This window comes from Apis mellifera, linkage group LG6 (assembly GCF_003254395.2).
Source record: "Apis mellifera strain DH4 linkage group LG6, Amel_HAv3.1, whole genome shotgun sequence".
Taxonomy (NCBI): Eukaryota; Metazoa; Arthropoda; class Insecta; order Hymenoptera; family Apidae; genus Apis; species Apis mellifera.
The window spans coordinates 5,222,659-5,242,500 of NC_037643.1; the positions used below are offsets into that span (position 1 = coordinate 5,222,659).

The window sequence follows — 19,842 nt, forward strand, 5'->3', positions numbered from 1 at the left end:
TATTTTTAAATGTTAAATTTAGAAAGAAATTTAAAATTTTAAATATATTTACAATTTTAAAAATTAGTCAAATATTACTAAAACCATTATTTTATAAATAAAACAAAATTTTTATTGATATGAAATAATTAAAAAAAAAAACATGAACTTGCATCATACTTACTATTTGAAAAAAGATATCCAATTATCATAATTTGAAGAAACAGTTTTAAAAAAAATAGTAGACAAAACTTGTTCTTTTAAATCTAATACAATTAATCGAAATATAAATGTTCAAATAACTTTGTCACGTTTTAAAATAAATTTAGAAAATAAAAAAAAGAGCGGGGAGAGGGGGAGGGACTAATAAAAAAAAAATTAATACTTATTTACAATTAATATCTGTATCGTCGATTTATCTTTCTTGCTATAATTCCAACAAGATCGCTCGTAAAAATATTTCAGTGAACGAGGCATTGATTGGTTTATCTGTATTTTTCCAGGTCTGCGGGGTCCATAGGAGCACGATCCGCGCCCAGCACGCCTCTTCAAGTATCTCCTGGTGCGCAACAAGCGGGCCAACAGTCGATTAGTGGCTCTCAGCTTACAGTAACTTCTGCCAATAACTCTCAGCCTCCGAGAAGTCCGAGCCACGCGACCTTGAGATGTAACGACAGGTGAGTCCACGATCTTTCAGCTTCTCATTTTCACCTTCCACGTGTAAACAGGTCTTATTACGATTCATACAACAGCATCTGTAGGAATCAGCATTGGAAAATATTTTATTTTATTTGATGCTCATGTATAATTTCTCAGCAAATCTCAGTTGGAAATTTCAAATTTTTGGCTGTCAAATTAGATCAATTGTCTTATGACCGATTTAATTAGATTTTTATAAAATTGTAGATTGATAATAGATCAAGATATTATGCATTTACAGAATATTGATAAGATTGATGTTATGTAATAATACGTATCTGATTATAGGAATTAAGTATTTAAATAATGTATGCAGAAAATGGAATAATTGATTAATATATTTGTGTGGTCATTTATAAATATTTTTTTTTTTGAGAAATTAATTTTTTGTTCTAATTTTTCATGAGATTAAAATTTCACATTCCTTATACACTATTAATCATCTGTTAGAGTATGAATTTTAGATTAGTAAATAAAATTGATATACATCCCTAATAAATATACAATCCACGTGCATATAGGATGAGTCATATAAAATGTGATAATTTGTTTTCTCTGAAGCTATTCACTTGCTTTTATATTTAAATTGAATGGTTCATAGAGGCTAATCATATAGAGTGTAACAAATCTTTGGTAAAGTTCTCTTTGAAGTTTAACAAGTGTTTGCTTCCATTTTTTTTTAAACAGAATAATATATTTTAAATATAATAAATTATCATTCATCAAATCTTTCACTTTAATTTCATTATATTAAGAGTTAAGTTTCTTCAATTTTTTCATCAATAAAAAGAAAACTAATTTTATGTTATAAGCATGTTTGTACCAATTAATTATGAAAAAAAAAAAACATGTAACACAAATTAAATATATTTCATGAATTATTTTCATTTTTATTATTTGATTCTTTGTGTGATAAATTGTGTGAGAATGAATGAATCAAGAGAAAAGAAATTGATATCTTAGTTACTTTAATTAGGATTAAAATTGATGAGGATTCAATTTTTCATTCATTGGACAAATCAATCAGTTGATCAAGTATTTCCATTCATTTAATTCTTGCTTTTTCTGAAACTTTTAAAATTGCTTACAACTTTAAAGTTAAGTTGTGCATATTTCATCTTATACTTTATTCCAATTTTATTATATAATATATATAATCTACTCTACATTTGTATATAGAGATCAAATGATTAATCTTGAATAAGTATAAGATTATTATGCCAGCTTAATATTTCTAGAACATGGTTTATAATATCTATTGTTATATAAAATGAACAAATGAATAAATATATTTAAAATATATTTGTTTTTAAAAGTTATCAAGCACATATAATTAATCTTCTTTCCTCAATAAAAATTTTTCCGTATTAAAAATTGAAACAATGAATTATCAATGATAAATTAACAGTTGCATATTATGATATGATAGCGGTTTCAATGAAGTTTATTGTGGGGTATAAAGTTCGATGATCTTTGTATCATAATGAAATATGCATGACTGAAAATATTCCAAGAAAATATATATGTTCATATTGGAAATTCATTGTGTTTTCATGACAATTAGATATTTATTTTAATAATTACAATATATTTATTATTCTTTATAAATTTTCTAAAATAACTGTATTATTTAGACTTTTATTAGATTGTTTGTAAAACTAAAATGAATTAATATAATAGTTTTTTTCATCGTTTTAATCATCGTATGATTTTTATTAAGTCTTGTATTGCCACAGAAATGAAACTTTCACTATAACTGATCAGATTTAACATTTTAGGAAATTATTAGTTGTGCAAGATAACATATCACGAGATATCGAAACACCTGTTCATATAGAACACAGTAAAAAAGCAAATGATTACATTGTTTCTGCGACACTTGCCTGATAAAGATTTTAAATAAATAACATCGATTTTTTGATCATTTATAATATAATTTCCAAGAAAATATTTATTCCATAATTTGAATAGGAGTCGTTGTTACCATAAATCTTTTCCCTCCAATCTAATATCTTTAAATTATGAAAGTAAAATTTATCTCAAAAAGAATTATGAAAGCTAGTTTAATTGTACATTGTCACGCGAAATGCATATTTTATTCGTAACATCATATGAACGATATCGTATTACATGGATAGAAAGAAATAATATTCATTTCTTTTTTAATTTTTTTAATGAAGAATAATTAATTTTTTTCTTCTTTTTTTATTGGTAATATATAAATAATTTTTGTATAATATAAAAAACATAACTTTTATTGTTGTGTTATGAAATATAAAATACTTTATTCAACAGGGCTTTTTATGTAAAAAGAATCTAATTTAATGATAATAAAAAAAAATAATAAACAATGATAATAAAAATAATAATAAAACAAATGAAACAAAGAGGTGAAAGGAAGAAATTATAAGAAAATAGATTACTAGTTGTTCATTCAAATAAAATTTCATATATATTTCTTTTGAAATTTTTTATTCTGAATTATTATTATTATTTAAAATAATTTAAAGAATCAATGACTTATTCTTTATTTACTAAAAAGGAAAATAATCATAAATATTCTATAATTGATGTAGAATTTTTATGATTATGATAAAAAGGATAATGGTTATGGTTATATAAATTTTAATTAACTGTGATCTAAAAAAATCTTTAGATAAAACTATAGATATGTGATAAGTAACTATAAGAATAAATCTATAATAAAATATAGTGATAAAATCTTTGGTTCAATTTAATATTTAGAATTCAATTATATTGATGATTATGAAATAATATATAAACATATAAAGTTTCATTGAAAAATTAATATATTATTATTTTAATTGTTTCTTGTATATTTTAAGATGTATTCGAGATCATTGATTTCGATTTGATATTATCTGTAAAAAATAGAAATATTTTCAAAAAAGAATATATTATATCATTGTAATATTATTTATCATAAATCGCAAAATTAGAAATTGTTTTTCTTCTTTTTTTTATATTGATTATTCTAACTTTAAAAATTAATATTAATATTAAATTTGATTACGCATTAAATAAAAAAATTTAAATAAGTAAATAAACATAATTTTTCTTACTTGTTAAAAAAATATAAAAAGTATAGTTTTTTTTTCATTTTTGTTTTCACTAAGAAATTATACGATAATTATAAGATTTGTTAAAATTTTAAGATATATGTAAAGATATATCGATACGTTTTTTTTCTCAACTCTCTTTTAGTATCAAATTATCGATCAATTATCAGATTATTAATTAATCGTTAATGAATTATTCTTTCTATTTAAAAACATTTTAAGAGACGTACATCGATTATTCTGTTATAATTATTATTTTTTATATCATCAGTAATATGATAAAAAAAAATACATCGTTCTATATTCTTCAGATGCGGAATTGGTTTATCGCAAAATTTTTCTTCGACAACCCACGAATACGTTCTTCAGTCTGCAAAGAAGAAGGCAAAGAGATATTCTGTCAGGTATTATCAATATCAAACTGTTGAGTCGATAACATCACGATATATCCTGCATTTGTCAGTCTAATACCGTACGCGATACGTTTGTTAAACGATCGATACTCCGCAACCGTGATCACTGTTGAAATTCTTACTGTTGTTTCCTGCTCGTGATTGACGTGCACCTTCTTGAAAATCGATCACGGAGAAAAAAGTGAAAAGAGATTTTTAACAAGAGTTGAAATAATAATAGATCGAGAATAATAAAGTGAAGAAGAATCGAAAAAGAAAAAAGAGGAAGAAAAAATTAGGAGGAAATAGAAGAGGAATCGTGAAGAATCGAAAGGGAAAAATACGAAGGAATGGATAGAAATATGGAGAAGAGACAGAAAAGAAATAGAGAAGAGAAAAAGAAGAAATGTTTACACGTGCTTCGATTCGTGTTTTAAAAATCTACGATCATCCGTTGTTCCATCAGTGATCTTTATTTATAAAAGATCTCCTCCAATTTTAAAACTTATCCTCCGCACAATTCTCCTCGATCGTATTTTGTGAAAGAAAGGAATCATGTCCGTACAATATATTAATATCATCGTTGGATAATTATAAATTGGATAATAAAAAAAAACCAAGTTGAAATGTTCTCCAGCGGATTCAATTACCGGTATCGTATCCCTGATCGTCTTCGATTGTCGCTCGACCTTAATTTATATTAAGCCGATTGGTAGCAAGCTGCAATTAACGATCGAAATAATTCCTTCGAGCAGTTGCGGTCGATGAATTAATGCCAGTTCCTTAAAATGTAGTTGATCGTTCGTTTCGTCATTCGTATGGTGTACTACGTAAATTGGAATTCTTTCAGTGATAACGTCAACAGATCTGTGGAGTCTTAGTATTTTTCTGTCTCTCTCTAAGATTTATTCTATCCATCAGATTTGTCGTTGTTTTTCAACATGTCCATACAGGAATACGACGTGTGGAGTAATGACATTTGGAGCCCGAGAATACGAAAAAAAAGGTGCAGAAATGATTGATTTAATCATTTAAATGTGTAATCATTTAAAATAAGAGCGGTCGGTCATCCTATTGATGACTAATTGAAGATCGGACGTGACTGAGAGATTAAAGTTTGGTTCATCAATGTTTGTGAGAAAAGTTAGTACGCGTATAATCGATCTTGAGTTTGTGGATCGAAAGTTTGTGATTATATAAAATATAATTTGTTTTTCATTTTTGTAATATATATTTGATTAGTGGCAGATTGATGAATCGTACGTTGCAATAATTATTGGATAAAATTATAGGTAGAAAATTGAATGATAAATTGAATTCATAAAAGAGAAATTGTTTAAGGAATTTTATGTATATTTTTATTATTTAATTTTTTTCATTGAATATTTATATGTATTCTTCATGTATAATATTTCTTATTATGCATATTAGTATGCATATTGACACAACTTACACGTCATGAGCATAGTCCACTGTAATAACATATACATGATTTCATAGATTTTTTTTAAATAAAATTTGGATAGAATAGAAAATAGAATAGAAATCAGAATAGAAATCATATTATCATATTATATGTTTAATTATTATCTATTTATATTATTTTTATCTAGATACAAATATATGTATATAACATTTATTCTTGATATTATTTATTCTTGATGAATATTTCTAAGATTTTTCTTTTTAATATTTTTTTTCCATTTTCCAGCTCTACTATATAATTTAACTAATTTGAATTTTCATATTTCATATTCTTTTAGTCATCTTTCAAAACCGCTTAGCAGAAGTGCACCATCAATGGCAGCTGGTGGTGTCGTGCAGGCTCCAGGAAATGTTAACAGGTCCTCGTCTACATCCTCACCAACAACTACCAGTAGCGCAAGACAGAAGAAATTCCATAGGCATTTCTCTCAGGTAAAATATATTAAGAGTTTCACTTGTTTATTTGAACGTTTTCACTTTCACAATGTTACTTTCATAAATTAGAACGGAGTTAAATGAAAATGTTGCTTCAACTTTATTTAGTTTTTCAGTATTCTTTTATCCTCGCGAATAGACAAGTACGTCAATGTTCATAATTGAAGTTTTATCATTTGATTTTTTATAAGCATTTAAAAATATTAAAGTTGTTTATCTTAAATGTAAGTAATTAATTTTACAATAATGTAATTATTATCTAAATTTTTATTTGTTTAACAATTTTGATAAGAAATATTAAAACATGAATAATTTATAAATATAAATATGCATTAAACAATTAGTGTTAATTTTCAATTCAAATTTGTATATTTTCATATTGAAACATTTTCATGATATTTTTTATCTTTCATTCTTCAAGTTATTCTTTTTCAAAATGTTAATTTTCAAAATTTATGTATTGTTAAACAAATTATCTATTTATACACAATATATATGTGTATTTATATACATCATTATAATAATGATATCTAAATTAGAAAATAATATGAATGATATAGTGTAATTTGAGAAAAATTTGGTCAATTTATCAAAGAGAGTTTTTATATATTTTATATCTTTTTATTGTATATATAATTATTAATATTGATAACTATAAAAATCAAATGATAATATTTTCAAATTCTATGGGTGTTAGCAATCTGCATCTCTTAATAATTTTTAAAAATTAACTCTAATAACTAGATCACTTAATCTCAAAATATTTTATTAGGTTGCTGCGGATGAACGTGTACTGAATTATTATAGCTGCGCACTGGTAGGCGACATCTTGTTGCAAGGACATCTGTACATTACACCAAACTACTTTGCATTCTACAGTAATGTGTTTGGCTATGTAACGAAGCTATTGATACCTACGATTTCTGTATTGAAAATTAGCAAAGAAAAGACCGCGCGAATCATTCCAAATGCGGTGGCGATTACTACAGAAGAGGAGAGACACGTTTTTTGCTCCCTTCTATCTAGAGATTCGACTTTTAAGCTGATGAAACAGGTTTGGGATGCAGCTACGGAACCACAACCATCACCAACCATCTTACCGTTGGCAAACGAAGAAAAGCTTCTTGTTCCGTTAGTCGACGATTCTGAAGTGAATCCTGAGGAGGATGATTCCAGTATGTCCGAAAGCGGAACGGATCTGAATTCCAGACCGCCGACTATTTGTACCGATACCGATGGTGTTCCATTGGCAATTACCAGGCCGAGTTTGCCACCACCTCCAAAGTAAATAATTATTTTATAAAAACTTCTTTTTTTCTTTTTTTTTCTAAAGATACAAATTAATCTCTTCACAACTGTGTATCACACGGCAGGCCAGCCATCTAGCGTTTTAAAAAAAGATGCACAAGATATATATATATCTCGTTTATGAACACAGAAGAATTCTTTTATTATTGATTTATTGATGAAAACTAATCAATTTTTTTATATATTCATTATATATAGTCATTATTTAAAGAAGCTTTTAGATTTATTAATATTAATACTTTATTTAACAAAGCATTATGAGGAAAAAATTGTATAATTATACTAAAATCATTCAAATAATTATAAAATGATTTGGAGTTTTAAAATTTTGTATTATCATTTTAAAAATAATATTTATATACAAAACTTCATTCAAAGTATATTAAAAAAATTCTGTTTTACAAAGTTTTAATATTATGTATTGAAAAAATTATTAAATAACTATCATTATCTTTATGATATTTAATTATAATACAATTAATAATTTAAATAATTTAAATTTGTTTAGAGTGGAACCATCACCAACGGTGCCATTATTACCTACTACATCCAAATCCACTGGTATCTTATCTTTGTTCAAGAGTGGATTGAAAACTAGCACAGTGATCACTATCCTGATAGCTCTTTTGGCAGCTCTCTATGTGTCGGCGGCTCTGATGATGATTCGTATCGATAGGTTACACACGGCATATCTAAACCATCCTCTTGTTTCGCCAGAACGTTTCACTCAGGATCGACTTTTGCATTATCTTAATACAAATCTTGATCAAATAGTAAAGGTATTTTTTATTATAGTAAATATTTTTGTAAATATTGTATTCTTAATATTATTTTCTTAAGATTATTTTGAAAATTTTATCTATTAACTTTCTTTTGAAACTTTCTTTTCATTATTATATTTTATTTAAACATAGATTATTTAAATTAGATTTTGCTTATAATCATTTCACTAAAATATATATTACTTGAGGAACCATATCTTAAGTATTAATTGAATAAATTTTCAATCTTGATTTTTTAAAAAATTAATCTCCAATTTTTTTTTCTTATTTCTTCATAAGGAATATCTTCGTGTCTTTTTGTAAATTGTTATTTGATTGTATTCTATATGATAAAAAAAAATTAGACTCTTTATTAATATCTTTATTATTTTAGGTACGGCAGAGTCTACAAACGTTGTCGCAACAGTTTGTATCAATGAGCCAAAGTGGTGAAACAGATCCAAGCGTATCTGGTGCCGTTGTGGAACCGGAAGATGCTCCGAGTTAGCCCCCGACGAAGTTAAATAATTTAATGCAACCAAATAATACGAATCCCCATCGCTTCGCTAGCGTATGAAGCGTCTCGCATTAATGCGAGATTATCTTTGTGGTTCTGCGTCGATTACTTTCGGCGTGTGAAAACGATTCCGAATTGAACAACTAATCGACAATGTTGTTTCTAGAATTCTCAATAGAGCAAATATTATTATATTAGATCTATCTAGAGTTACCTGAACAGATTCTGGAAATTATAGAATATTTAAAGTAAAGCGACAAAACAGGAAAAAAAAAAAGAGAAGAAAGTAACATATACAAGTTTTAAAAAAGAAAAAATTATAACAATCCTCCATATATATAGATTGAAAAGTATGCGTAACTCGATTTTCAATTTTCAGAAATGCTTGCAGAATTTAATTAAGATGCTTAAAAAAAATAAATAAATAAATAAAATAAAAAAATAGAGAAAACGCCGTATATTCGATGCACGAATGTAAGCAAGACAGTTTATATGTGGTGATGTATTATAAAACCATATAACGTGAATTGATCATAACACAAAGAAGAAGAAAATTTTATTTGCGCAAGGCGAGCGAAGGGATTTTCGTTTTTGAACTAGTCACATATTGTATATGCCCCACATACAACAAGAATATAATGAATAAAGTAAAATATATATATATATAAATACACATATAAATATTATGAAAAAGTTATATATATATATATATATACACATAAAATAATGCATATTTCGCGATTACTTGTTAATTATTATATATTTGAGGGTAGTTGGGGCACTATCTTTTTAATCGATACAACTGAAAATGAGAATTATATCATAGAATTAATAAGATTACACATTTGTGTCATAACGAAAAATAAAGATTCTATGTCAGTATCGTAAAGACATTGAAAACAAAAAATTTCTTAACAGACGAGCTTGTGCATTATTCCAAATGTAATTTTGGAATACATGCTATTTCGTCGTCGAACATCGAATACTGCGCCTTTTAGATAAAAAACAAATTAAAATGAAGAAAAAAAAAAAAAGAAAATCATTGCATTTCTCGCGCACACTGATGTTCCTACGAAAAAAAATTTTTTTCTGATCGTTCGTTCAAATCATAATAAAACGAAAAAGTTTTCTTTGTTTCTCTATCTTTTTCTCTCTATTTTTGTTTTTCTACTCAACTCTTTCAAAACGATTATTCTCTAATATGCGAAAGTGCTCGCGAAATATTCTATTCACTTGTGAACATATTTCGATACTATTGCACATATGTTCTTCTATGTATGTGTGAAATACGACGAAACGTACGGATAAAGCGTTATAGTTGAAAATATGAGATACGAGAAACGGGAGACTTGACTGTGATAGTAGGATCAAGGATTGCATTTTGTTAAAAACACGACCGCGTTTAGCAGAATCTTTGTGTTTGTCCCGTTGAAAAAAAAAATAATAAATAAATAAATAAAAAATAAAAAGAATTAATAAATATATAAATAAAGAGACTGGTTTATTACGATCGGACCAAAAATGGCATAAACGCGGTCGTCATTACGCGAAATCGCGTGAAATCTAAAGAGAAGTGCTGTTACATTATTTAGCTAATATTTATAAAAACAAAACAAAAAAAAAAATGTACGTATGTCGAAGTGGAATTCACTTGAACAATTATTTTTCAATATGATTATCATTTATTGCAATTAAATAATTCTGTATTTATGATATAAACGATGTTAATTTTTAATAATTTTAATACAACAACACCTTTACTATTATACACTTTTTTATTGTCGTAACACGCGATGTGTACTCTCAAAATTTAAAAAAAGGAAAAAAAGAAAAAAAAAATCGAAAAGAATATAAATAATATGGGGGATATATTTATCTGGTGGCTATTTAGTAGACTATAATTTATTTCATAAATTGTACGAGTTTTTAATTAATATATATATTTTGAATCCTTTTGTAAATTTTATTTTTATGTTGTGATTTAATTTGCTCGAATTTATAGTTCCGAGCGCATAAATATATGCCTTTTAGCGCGTGAATTATTCAAATGGAGATATACTTGTGCCTGGCGTGTGCCATAATGGAAGAAGATCGGTCGCATTTTAAAATAAAAAGTAATACAAGAGCATACAAGTGTATATGAAAGCAAAATATTGGAACTTGTTCAATTAGACAATTTACATCGAATCTTGTTTCGTCTTTTTCAAATAGATTGAATGTGTTCAAAATTGAACAATGCTACAAAATAGTGGAAACTGGACAACATATTCGCCATACAAAAAAAAAAAGAAAAAACAAAATTATTTAAATTATTGAAATTTGTGCCAAATTTTGGAATCAATTGTAACGATTAAAAATTATGTCTATTGTTCTAATATTTTTAAAAATTATGAAAATGATTTGCAGAAATATTATTAAACGGAGGAAATATCTTTCATAATGATTAATTGGCGATAATTATCCAGTTGATCTGAGTTCGGATCTGTGTTTCGCAAAATTTCAAAAGAAAACGAGTCCGTAAAGGGACGGCTTTCCCTTTCCGTACTCGTATAAATATCGTTCGCCTTAATTGTAACGTTTCTAGACATTTTTAGACGGATGCTCAACGTACAATCCATTATTCCTAGAATATGTATCCATATATAGCAGCTCTTGATTTGTACTTGTTGAACGCGTGCGTACTGTCGTGACAATTTCGATAGAATTTGCTGTACTTTTGAATAGCTGTACTTTTTGGAATCTGATATCATTAAATTTCATTGAATTTTTATTGAAATCTATATTGAGTATTTAATGATTTGAATATAATATAATCTATCAGTTTTATCATGATCAATTAATATATTAATTGTTTCATTTTACTTTTTTGTACATTTTAAATTAATAAATAAAACAATTATTTGGGATAATAAATGAGATAAATATATTTTTTTGAAATTATTAATTTCTCTTTTTTTACTTTTTGTTAGTTTATCTTATATGAATCTTATATAGAAATTTTATCTGAATTTGTTTTATTATTATTTCTGTTTTATTTGTAAATATAAATATACCTAATTATATAATTTATTATATACTATTATTATTAATAAAAATTCACTACTATTCATATCAAAAGAACAGCAATGTTTTATAAAAAAATTTTAATTTTAATTAAGTAATTTTAATTTTAATTTTAATTAATTAATTTTAATTAATATATTTATTATTTTATTATTTACGTATCAAATCAATATTTTATTTCACATCTTGGATTAAAAAATAAACAAGTACATTCATCGAATATATTTAGATAACCACAGTGTTCTACTTATCATGTTAATCAGATTTTGAAAATGTACAGCTTTGTTATCGAATTGTATCCTCTGTGTAAATGAGAAAAAAGAAAAATTTGTTACACTTAAAATAAACATCTTTAGAATGCATTTAAAACCATAAGTTGGTTCCTGGTGAAAAAAAAAAAAATTTAGCGTGCGATAAATGTAAGGAAAAAAGAAAGAATAAAAGTTAAGAATGAAAGGAAAGAAAACAAACGAAAGATAGTAAAATTGAAAAATCACAGACAGACCAATAATTTACAACGTAATTTGTGTAGTCCGATAAAACGGAGCGCAAATAAATTTATGGCAAATTGAAAAACTCATTTTTTTTTTCGTTTTTTCCTTCCCTTAATCTCGATTTAATAATATCAATTATGCAGAAAACCGCAATATCCACTTACGCTTATATTAACATAATGAGTTCAACAAGTTAATTAGTGATATAGGCCAAAAACGATAAGATAATATTTCCTTACTATTTCCTCTGTATCGATATTTATAAAGTAAAGATTTAACAGAGGATATTTTATTTTTTCCTTATTTTTATATAAAAATTATATGAATAGTTGTTGCCTGAAAGTCTATCAATAAATTTTTTATTAAATCATACAAATAATAATAGTATAATAACTTAATAGTTGATTATATAAAGAGGAGTTAGATAACATAACAATTATACATTTTGAAAATATAAAAATTTATATGTAAAATATGTAATTATAACTTTTATAAAATTATTTTTTTATTTATATTTATAATGATGTTCAACTAAAATTGTATATCATAACATAACATAGAATTATAATATTATAGTATCTATTTTTAGTTTAGTATATTTAAGAAATATATTTCAGTATTAATTTTTGATAAATTTTACTATAAGAGATCTTCTAAATCGATAGCGCATATCAAAAATTGAAAGCTGATGCACGTGCTATTTGCACGTGCTGTAGTGGGGATTGCAATTGGTTTGAAGGAAGCTGCCTTATATAAAAAGACAGCAACACACTGTGAGTCTCAGTATCGTGCAAGATTGTAAATCGTGATTTGAAATCTGTCGCTTCTGATATAAAACATAATTTTTTAATTGAATTTGTAAGTTTGACATATATAAATTTTTTCCTATTCTATATTGATAATTCTTTGCTTTATAATTTCTGTAATTTTTTTATAAAATTATTATATCTATTTTTATAATTTTTATTTATTGTATTTTTGTTTTATTCATTTTATTTCAATACGCTTAAGAACACATACAAATATTATTAAAAAAAATTGTTTTTTAAATATGATATTATTTAAATATTTTTAAAAAATTCAGATAAATATATTAAGTGATAAAAATATTAAATAATGAAAATTGAGAAATAAAATAATTATGTTAAAAAACAAAAAAAATAAAAATAAAAACAAGAATTAAATTTTTAATAAATAAAAAAAAGAAAAAAATAAAGTTTTTTTTAAAAAAGCTTTAAATTTTCACAGTTTTGAAAAATAAGTAATATTAAAATGATATGAATTTTATTCTAATTATCTAAAAATAACTTACTTATATAAAGATAATTTTATATCAACGAGATATTATAAAGTCTGTATATAATGAAATTTATTATATTTATTTTTTAATAATATTCGAGACGAGAAATTTCACTAAAAAGATCGGTGAATCATTTTCGAGAGTTACTGATTTTATTCAGGGATGAAACATCCGTTTACAAGGCAACTCACGTTCTGGGATTGATTCCGGATATTTACGCAACAATTGGATGAATCAAAGGTAAATCTCGAGTTGCCTTGCAATCCAAAATGTGTCTGGTATTTAAGAGAACTGTTCATCATGTTTGAAGTTTCGACATCGTTTTGTTCTTGGAAAATTGCAGTTAGTCTTTAGTTAAAGTGTTTGTCAGACTCTATTTTAGTCTGAATAAAATTACGTTTAAATTTCGAATAAAATATCAATAATCGATGAATATCAAAATATTAAAAACTAATTTTAATTTTAATATTTTTCCTTCATTCAATTTAAATATATTTATTAAATCATGTTTCATTGATCTTTCTTGTGAAAATAAAATCGAAATTCTTGTAAATAAAAAAAGAAATATTAATATAAAATTGTACATACTTGTAAATGAAATTCTTGAGGAGTTAAACATCTATGGCATGTATCATTTCTTTTAAATTAGAAATAGTATTAGTATATCAATGAAATTTTTTCTTGTACTTTTATAAAATCAATTGCCAACGTTGTTTTCTCATCACATTCCAGTTATTAGACTTCAAAAAAATTTACTGTAAAGAATGATTTCTGTATTTATTATATACACTTTTAATGAAATTGCACTTTGTGACATGAATGAAAGTGATATTTGCCTTTCATACTATATGTACTATGAATGAGAACATAGCTATTTCTAGAGATTGTATTAATATACGATTATCCGCAACAATGAATAATAATTTTTATCAATTATATGTCTTTTTAAAATGAAATGAATTATTTTATTTGTAAATTGTTGAATATACGCAACAATTTAAAATTCAAATAATTTAAAAAAAAAGGATATTAAAATAAAATAAAAATTCACTTTTTTAAAACCATTGAAGTTAATTATTGGTAAGGAAATTCAACAACATATATGCAAATTAATGATGTAATCTAGAGAATTTTTATGTGGTAAATCAATATTTACATATATAGTGCTTTAAATTTTATATCTACAATCATTTTTTAAATTATTTAAAATAAGAATACGTAATCATTCAAAATTATAAGAATTATCATGCAATATTCATTTTTAATATATCATAAATAAAAAAACAAATTCTATTATGAATATTATCTACTTACATATTTCAACAATCTCTTTTACAGACATCAAAATTAACAAAATGTCACGAGAAGAGCCATTGGTCGTCGAGATGGTGTATCTTTACGAAAAAGAAAATGCAAAATTGCATCACACCATCAATTACGAATTAGTACATCTCGATCCTCCAGCCGCTGTTCTCAGACGAGGACAATCTTTCCATATCGCCTTGAGATTCAATCGAGAATATATAGATGAAATAGACATCGTTAGATTGCTATTCAGTTTTGGACCAAATCCAAACGTTCTTAGAGGAACTAGAGGAGTGAACACTATCACCAATAGAGATAGTTATCTAACAGATTTAGAGGCATGGGGTGTGCGTTTGATAGGTGTTAGTGGCGTGGATTTATCAGCGGAAGTAAGAAGTCCTGTAGATAGTCCCGTTGGCATGTGGCAATTAAACATAGAGACCACTATCGTGGGGAGCAAGAGATCTCCAAATACCTATAATTATGACAAGGATATTTATTTGCTGTTTAATCCCTGGTTGAAAGGTGCGATAGATATTGTATTTTAAACAGTTTATGGAATATTATTACAATTGAAATGTTGTCATGTAAGTATTGATTCAAATGATGAGTTTTAATTAATGCTTTTACGAGATATTAAAATATCATTGCAGCATTATGTAAGAAAACATTGAACTTTTAAACCTTTGTCACTTGAATCGATATCTGCATCGCAATGTACTTCAATGTAATATTTAGTGAGAATAAATTTTATGCGATTTTTTTCGTATATGTTTGACTGGAAGAATCATCGAATTTTAGCATTTTTATAGAATATTGAAAACAAATATATTAATATATCTGAAACATAAGAAGATGAAGAAAAAAATATCTATTTATATTTAAAATAATATAAAGTTAATGAATAATTTATTATCAAAGTTATATCATTTCATTGAAGTAAATTTTACCTTTTTGTGAATACAGTATAATAAAATTTTATTCTATCTTTAATAAGTTTAAACTTTTCTGATAGAATTATCACTTATATTTTCTACATATGATAATTATGTATTTGTACATTTATTTGTTGCAATATCATATGTTCTCATTTTTAGAGGATTTAGTTTACATGGAGGATGAACAACTTCTGGATGAATATATTCTGAATGATGTTGGAAAAATTTGGGTTGGAGCATGGGGAAGTGCACGCGGCAGAGAATGGATATTCGGTCAATTCGATGCATATGTGCTTAAAGCTTGTCAGTTACTGTTAGAAAGATCCGGCATCAAAGCTAATTCCAGAGGAGATCCAATTCAAATGTGTAGAGCTATTTCGAGAATCGTAAGTTTGTTTGTTATTGAATCATTTCTAAAAAAAAAATGAAAATAATTGAAATAATTAAACAAAATTGAATAATTTTTAATAAATTTGTAAACAAATTATAAGTTATTACTTGTCCATTACTTTTTATGTTCAGTAATTATTTGAGATTATTCATGAAAATTTTAAGTCTTCCTCGAGATTCGAATTATTTATATAATTATAATTATTTCTTGAATTTACTTTTCATTTCCTCTAATCTAATACAAAATCTAACATCCACAGGTAAACTCCAACGACGACAAAGGAGTAGTGACTGGTCGATGGGATGGCGATTATCAAGATGGTACTGCGCCGGCTGCTTGGACCGGAAGTGTACCAATTCTCGAGCAGTTCCTAGAAACAGGAGAATCCATCAAATACGGTCAATGTTGGGTATTCGCCGGTGTCGTGACCACTGTTTGTCGTGCTCTAGGGATACCATCGAGAGTGGTCTCAAACTTGGTATCGGCTCACGATGCGAACGCCTCGCTCTCTGTCGATCGTTATTACAGCAAGGAAAACGAGGAACTCGAATACGATCCGAACAATGTCGAAGGCGAAGACTCCATTTGGAATTATCACGTTTGGAACGATGTCTGGATGGCTAGGCCTGACTTGCCCAAAGGGTATGGTGGTTGGCAAGCGATCGATTCAACGCCCCAAGAACCTTCAGAGGGTGTTTACCAGTGTGGACCAGCTTCGGTCGAAGCAATTAAACAAGGGGTTGTCGGATATAATTACGATGTGACGTTTATGCTGGCTTCCGTAAATGCTGATCTCATGAGGTGGATAGAGGATCCTGATAGCGAGATGGGATTCAGGAAGATCGACTGCAATAAATACCAGTGAGTTTTTTTTAATAATTTTAATATATAAAATTGGATGCGAAGAAGCATAAAATAATTAAGGAAGGAGAATATTTGAAATGTTTTGAAAATGAAATGTTGATAAAATAATTATAATATTAAATTTCTACTTGATATATTTTGATTATATTTTTTTACTCAAAATTTAAATGATTATTTCTTTGTTTTATAGTATTGGCAGAATGATTTTGACGAAAGCTCCTTGGGTCTATGATCCTAATGGAGACAGAGATAGAGAAGATATAACATCTTTGTATAAAGCAAAAGAAGGTAAATATGAATCGTATAAAGACAAATATTAAATATACATCAATATTTAAATATTATAAATTGTGTACAAAATGTATTACAAACATTTCTTCTTATTTTTACATTTATTCTTTATTAGATTTTTTCTTCTTTTTCAATGTTATTAAAAATTTAATTAAAATTAGAAATCTTAATCTTTTCTTCACAAAGTTTTATCTTTCGATTCTTTCATTGTTTTTTATTATTAATATTAATTTAATATTTGTTGTTTAGGAACGGAATTGGAGCGATTAACGTTGTACAGAGCTGTACGCAGTACGGAACTGGCCAAAAGATTTTATTCCTTACCTTCACCAGCTAAAGAAGACGTTGAATTTGATCTTGTGGACATTGAACGAGTGAACATTGGCGAGCCATTTGCAGTAATAGTGAATATAAAGAATAAATCAAACGAGAAACGTACTATTCAAGCTATTTTATCCGCTGGTAGCGTATATTACAAGGGAATCAAGGCATATCTGGTAAAGAGAGCATCCGGTGATTTCGTTCTTGAACCATATGCCAGTGAGTTTAACAATTTTTTTATTTTTAAATCTTTTTAAATCAAAGTTAATATTTCAAAGCAAAAGAAGAATTTTTGTTTGAAAATAAAATTTCAACATATATGTATGTTCAGATTTTTATATTAACAGAAAATATTATGACTTACATAAGATTTGTATTTTAAGATTAAAGATCAACTCCATCTTCGTTCTATTAATAATTAAATAATCAAATAGCAAATTTATAGGTTTACATAATAGATCAGAAATAGGTCTTTAGATAGGTCTTACCCAGATATACATTATTCCTGCATTTAGTCATTAAATTATTTCTGACAGTATTCCATTAGAATCATATGTCCAATAATATAATACTTCAAATATTATATATTATATATTAATATATATGTAATTTGGAGATATTGTCATGCATTTCATTTGGATTTATATTCCTTATGTAATTTCGATTCAAATATACAGTTATAATTTATATTTCTAAATCCATATTATACATTTACATGTAATATAATCCATATATGATTTATTTTAATCATGTAATTTCTTCTCAGGCGAACAATTAAGACTCACAATCACAGTTGATGATTATTTGGACAAACTAGTGGAATATTGTAATATGAAATTGTATTCCATTGCCACAGTGGTTGAAACCAAGCAAACATGGGCTGATGAAGATGATTTTCAAGTTTTAAAGCCAAATATTGTAGTCAAGGTAAACTATATGAAGATAGTGTGCTTGTTAAAAATTTTTCAAATATTTCTTATTTTCTTTTTTTATCACGCAATTATATGTAAATTATAACTTCTTTTTTCTGAAAAAAATAATTTGAATAATAAAAATTCTAATTTATCGAGATTTTCAATTAATTAAGATCACTGATAATCACAATCTAGTTAATCTTCTTTTATATTTTTTGAGATTTATTTTACTTAGAATTAACATAGATATATTATTATATAATATATCTTATAAATTTTCATTTCTAATTTCTAATCGATCAATATTTTCCAGATCGATGGAGAACCTACAGTAGGAAAACCATCAATTATCAGTCTTAGATTCAAAAATCCTTTGCAAAGAGTATTGACAGATTGTAAATTCAATTATGCTGGTCCAGGATTAACAAGAAACAAGACACTAGCATTCAGAGATGTTGATCCCGAAGAGGACGTCTATGTAGAACATCAATTGATTCCTCAAAAGGCTGGATCGCAAAAGATCATTGCCACTTTCACTTCGAAAGAGCTAGTAGATGTCACAGGATCCGCTGTCATTGATGTTCTTGATATGGACGAATAAAATTCTTCAAATTTGAACGATATCAATCTCATTTTCATCTTCGAATAATAAATATCTTGTAAATCGATATCTTTAAGTGTCATGCATTCCATTATTATGATTATAGAAATGCATAGTTTTTTTTTTCAGATCGATAAATATAAGTTGATGGCTGTAAAAATATTTGAAGATATCGAAGATACATTGCTGGAATGGATTACGTGATCAAAAGTTGAGATCCTATATGAGGAAAAAGATTATATAATGGAAAAAAAATAACATGGAACTAAATATATACAGTATTCGTCATGTACATTAATTTTTTCAGTAAATTTGTTCTTTAATGTTTAAATATTATAATACTTTTTTTTAAAGAACAAGATTACCAAGGAAATTAATGTAAATATTTGTGGTTTTTAATCGTGAGATATTAAGTTTTGTAATTTGTTATTTTATACGTGATATATATTGTGCATTTAAAAAATGATTTATAATATATCGTTTTGCATGTCTTATGATACATATCAATAAAAATAATATTTAGATATTAAATTTTTATGTTTTATATTCCAATTTGTGTAGTTATATTTAGATATCTTATTTAAATAAACATCATATAATATTGGTTAAATATTTTTAATTTAATTTTTTAATTAACAAAATCATTTTGTTTAAATATTTAGATTTCAACAATAAACTAAATATACAAAATACAAATCTATCAC

The 19,842-nt window shown here is 26.0% G+C and overlaps 2 protein-coding genes and 1 long non-coding RNA gene across 7 annotated transcripts in view; 2 read left to right on the forward strand and 1 right to left on the reverse strand.

Moving 5' to 3' along the window:
- Positions 1 to 8,933, forward strand: part of LOC412099 (GRAM domain-containing protein 2B) — a 50,743-nt gene extending 41,810 nt beyond the window's left edge. For 2 of the 3 annotated variants that reach the window (XM_006561271.3, XM_006561272.3), the window contains exons 4-9: positions 483 to 656; positions 4,070 to 4,162; positions 5,914 to 6,067; positions 6,843 to 7,354; positions 7,887 to 8,157; positions 8,534 to 8,933. In XM_006561271.3, the coding sequence (XP_006561334.2) occupies positions 483 to 656; positions 4,070 to 4,162; positions 5,914 to 6,067; positions 6,843 to 7,354; positions 7,887 to 8,157; positions 8,534 to 8,647 (1,318 nt within the window). In that variant the 3' untranslated portion in view covers positions 8,648 to 8,933. The remainder of the gene's footprint in view (positions 1 to 482; positions 657 to 4,069; positions 4,163 to 5,913; positions 6,068 to 6,842; positions 7,355 to 7,886; positions 8,158 to 8,533) is intronic. The other variant, XM_006561273.3, reaches the window with a different exon arrangement.
- LOC102656171 lies at positions 614 to 15,170 on the reverse strand. Its single transcript, XR_409056.3, has 3 exons — positions 14,828 to 15,170; positions 14,102 to 14,268; positions 614 to 734 (listed from the first exon to the last, which is right to left on the reverse strand). It is a non-coding gene; the product is annotated as an uncharacterized LOC102656171 (long non-coding RNA).
- On the forward strand, positions 12,852 to 19,669 carry LOC409425 (hemocyte protein-glutamine gamma-glutamyltransferase). Of its 3 annotated transcripts, XR_003304949.1 has the most exons (10): positions 12,852 to 13,071; positions 13,674 to 13,753; positions 14,852 to 15,343; positions 15,916 to 16,142; positions 16,407 to 17,008; positions 17,202 to 17,299; positions 17,552 to 17,842; positions 18,390 to 18,550; positions 18,851 to 19,196; positions 19,268 to 19,669. XR_003304949.1 is itself a non-coding variant. In XM_026441442.1 (8 exons), the coding sequence occupies exons 2-8, from the start codon at positions 14,869 to 14,871 to the stop codon at positions 19,136 to 19,138; spliced, it is 2,142 nt and encodes a 713-aa protein (XP_026297227.1). In that variant the 5' UTR covers positions 12,853 to 13,071; positions 14,852 to 14,868; the 3' UTR covers positions 19,139 to 19,393. The 3 variants fall into 3 exon arrangements, 1 of the variants encoding a protein (XP_026297227.1); XR_003304948.1 differs by lacking the exon at positions 13,674 to 13,753 and having other exon boundaries at positions 12,853 to 13,071; XM_026441442.1 differs by lacking the exon at positions 13,674 to 13,753 and having other exon boundaries at positions 12,853 to 13,071; positions 18,851 to 19,393.
- Positions 19,670 to 19,842: the final 173 nt, after the last annotated feature.